The sequence below is a fragment of the Sinocyclocheilus anshuiensis genome, unplaced genomic scaffold (genome assembly GCF_001515605.1).
Source record: "Sinocyclocheilus anshuiensis isolate Anshui unplaced genomic scaffold, SAMN03320099.WGS_v1.1 scaffold1075, whole genome shotgun sequence".
Lineage (NCBI taxonomy): Eukaryota > Metazoa > Chordata > Actinopteri > Cypriniformes > Cyprinidae > Sinocyclocheilus > Sinocyclocheilus anshuiensis.
In genome coordinates, this window is record NW_015544163.1 from 1,397,817 (window position 1) to 1,399,518 (window position 1,702).

General features: G+C 36.0%; 1 protein-coding gene across 1 annotated transcript in view; it reads right to left on the minus strand.

Moving 5' to 3' along the window:
- Positions 1-455, minus strand: part of LOC107695645 (NAD(P)(+)--arginine ADP-ribosyltransferase 2-like) — a 1,444-nt gene extending 989 nt beyond the window's left edge. The window contains exon 1 of the mRNA XM_016495656.1: positions 402-455. Coding sequence (XP_016351142.1) covers positions 402-455 — 54 coding nt within the window. The remainder of the gene's footprint in view (positions 1-401) is intronic.
- Between the last annotated feature and the right edge of the window lie 1,247 nt (positions 456-1,702).

Below are 1,702 nucleotides of genomic sequence, written 5' to 3' on the forward strand. Positions count from 1 at the left end.
ACATGATGGAAATTGTTGATGAAGACATACAGACATTCATGTAAATATGTAAGAAGGATATCTCATCTCTAATCCAACCTTTAAACTTCACTTTCAAAAGAAGAAGAATATATATATATATATATATATATATATTATACATTTATGAATTAATCAACTTATATGGTCTCATACACGTTTAACCTTTTTTCCAAGCTAAATTAAATTCTGAGTTCTGTCTCCACCTGGTTTGCCATGTTCTCTCTACAGCCCTCATATTGGTCATCAACTGAATTTGGTGCCATATTTAATGGAAATGGCTGTCCTTCAACAGCAGCTCTGTGATCCTGCAGCAACAGGAATCATAATGATCAATCGTCAGTATTCATGTCTGTAATATTCATACTAGAACACAAGCTTACCTGTCCTAGAGCAGCTATAACGAGGAGAAGAAGAGCTTTAATTATCAGCAGCATCTTGATTCAATCAGATCCCTCAGATGATCTTGTAGATCTAGTGAAGAGCAGATGCTGAAAGACAAGAAACACAACAGTGTTTCACAAATACTAAACCAGTATAATAGAAAGCAATATGTACATTGACCTTTCATGTGAGCACCAAATGTACCTGAGAATATTGTTCTGTCTTCTTTTAGTTTTTTTAGGAGTTCAGGAGATCAGAAAAGTCAGCCACTCAGAGGGACGCCAATGACTCCTCAACCCAAAAGATGAGAAAATTGCCTGTTTTATATCCCTGATAGTGTGTGTGTGTGTGTGTGTGTGTGTGTGTGTGTGTGTGTGTGTGTTTGTGTGGTTTCACACTTGAAAAACTCTTGAGTTCCTGTCTGTCTAACATGCCAGATGTTTTCAGCCTGATCTCCTCAAAATGTGTAATAATGGTACATGATGGAAATTGTTGATGAAGACATACAGACATTCATGTAAATATGTAAGAAGGATATCTCATCTCTAATCCAACCTTTAAACTTCACTTTCAAAAGAAGAAGAATATATATATATATATATATATATATATTATACATTTATGAATTAATCAACTTATATGGTTTCATACAAGTTCACAGACAACAGTTAGACATGTATCAGTATGTTTTTATAGACACTAAAAAAAACTAAGGTGTAAGGTCCACCCAATTGGCCGAATGAAGGTATCCAATGGTGGCTGAAGGCTTCTTGCGTGTTCTGTCTTTTCGGGGCACAAAATAATTTTATTTAAATTGATTTTAATTCAAATTGATTATTCTAGTTAACTCTTTGCTCTTATTGTACTCATTCATTGGGATTCTCATGTCGCTCAGAGATCTCGCACTGGTCATTAGCGGACCTCACGATCACATACTAACCAGTCATGGGGCCAGAATTACTTTTGCTGTTAAAATAGTACTGTCAGGATTTACTAAAGACGTGCAGTGAAGAATTAGCACTGAAAAGGCATGGACACAGTTATTTTTGCGCCTGGCCTTACTGAATATGCATTTGTAGGAGTTTTCCTTTCAGACACAGAGTATTAAAATGAATCACGCAATGCGATTTACTAATGTTTGCGCTCGTCAAATCACTGGTATTTGCACCATTATTTAACGCCCAATAAAGCATGCCTTAAAGCAGGCGGTAATTTGTGCTGCTTTTGGTAGATTGTGCTGGTCATTATGGAAATGATCTGGCTGCGTCTGTGTTCTTTAATGTGTGCATTGACAGTAAAT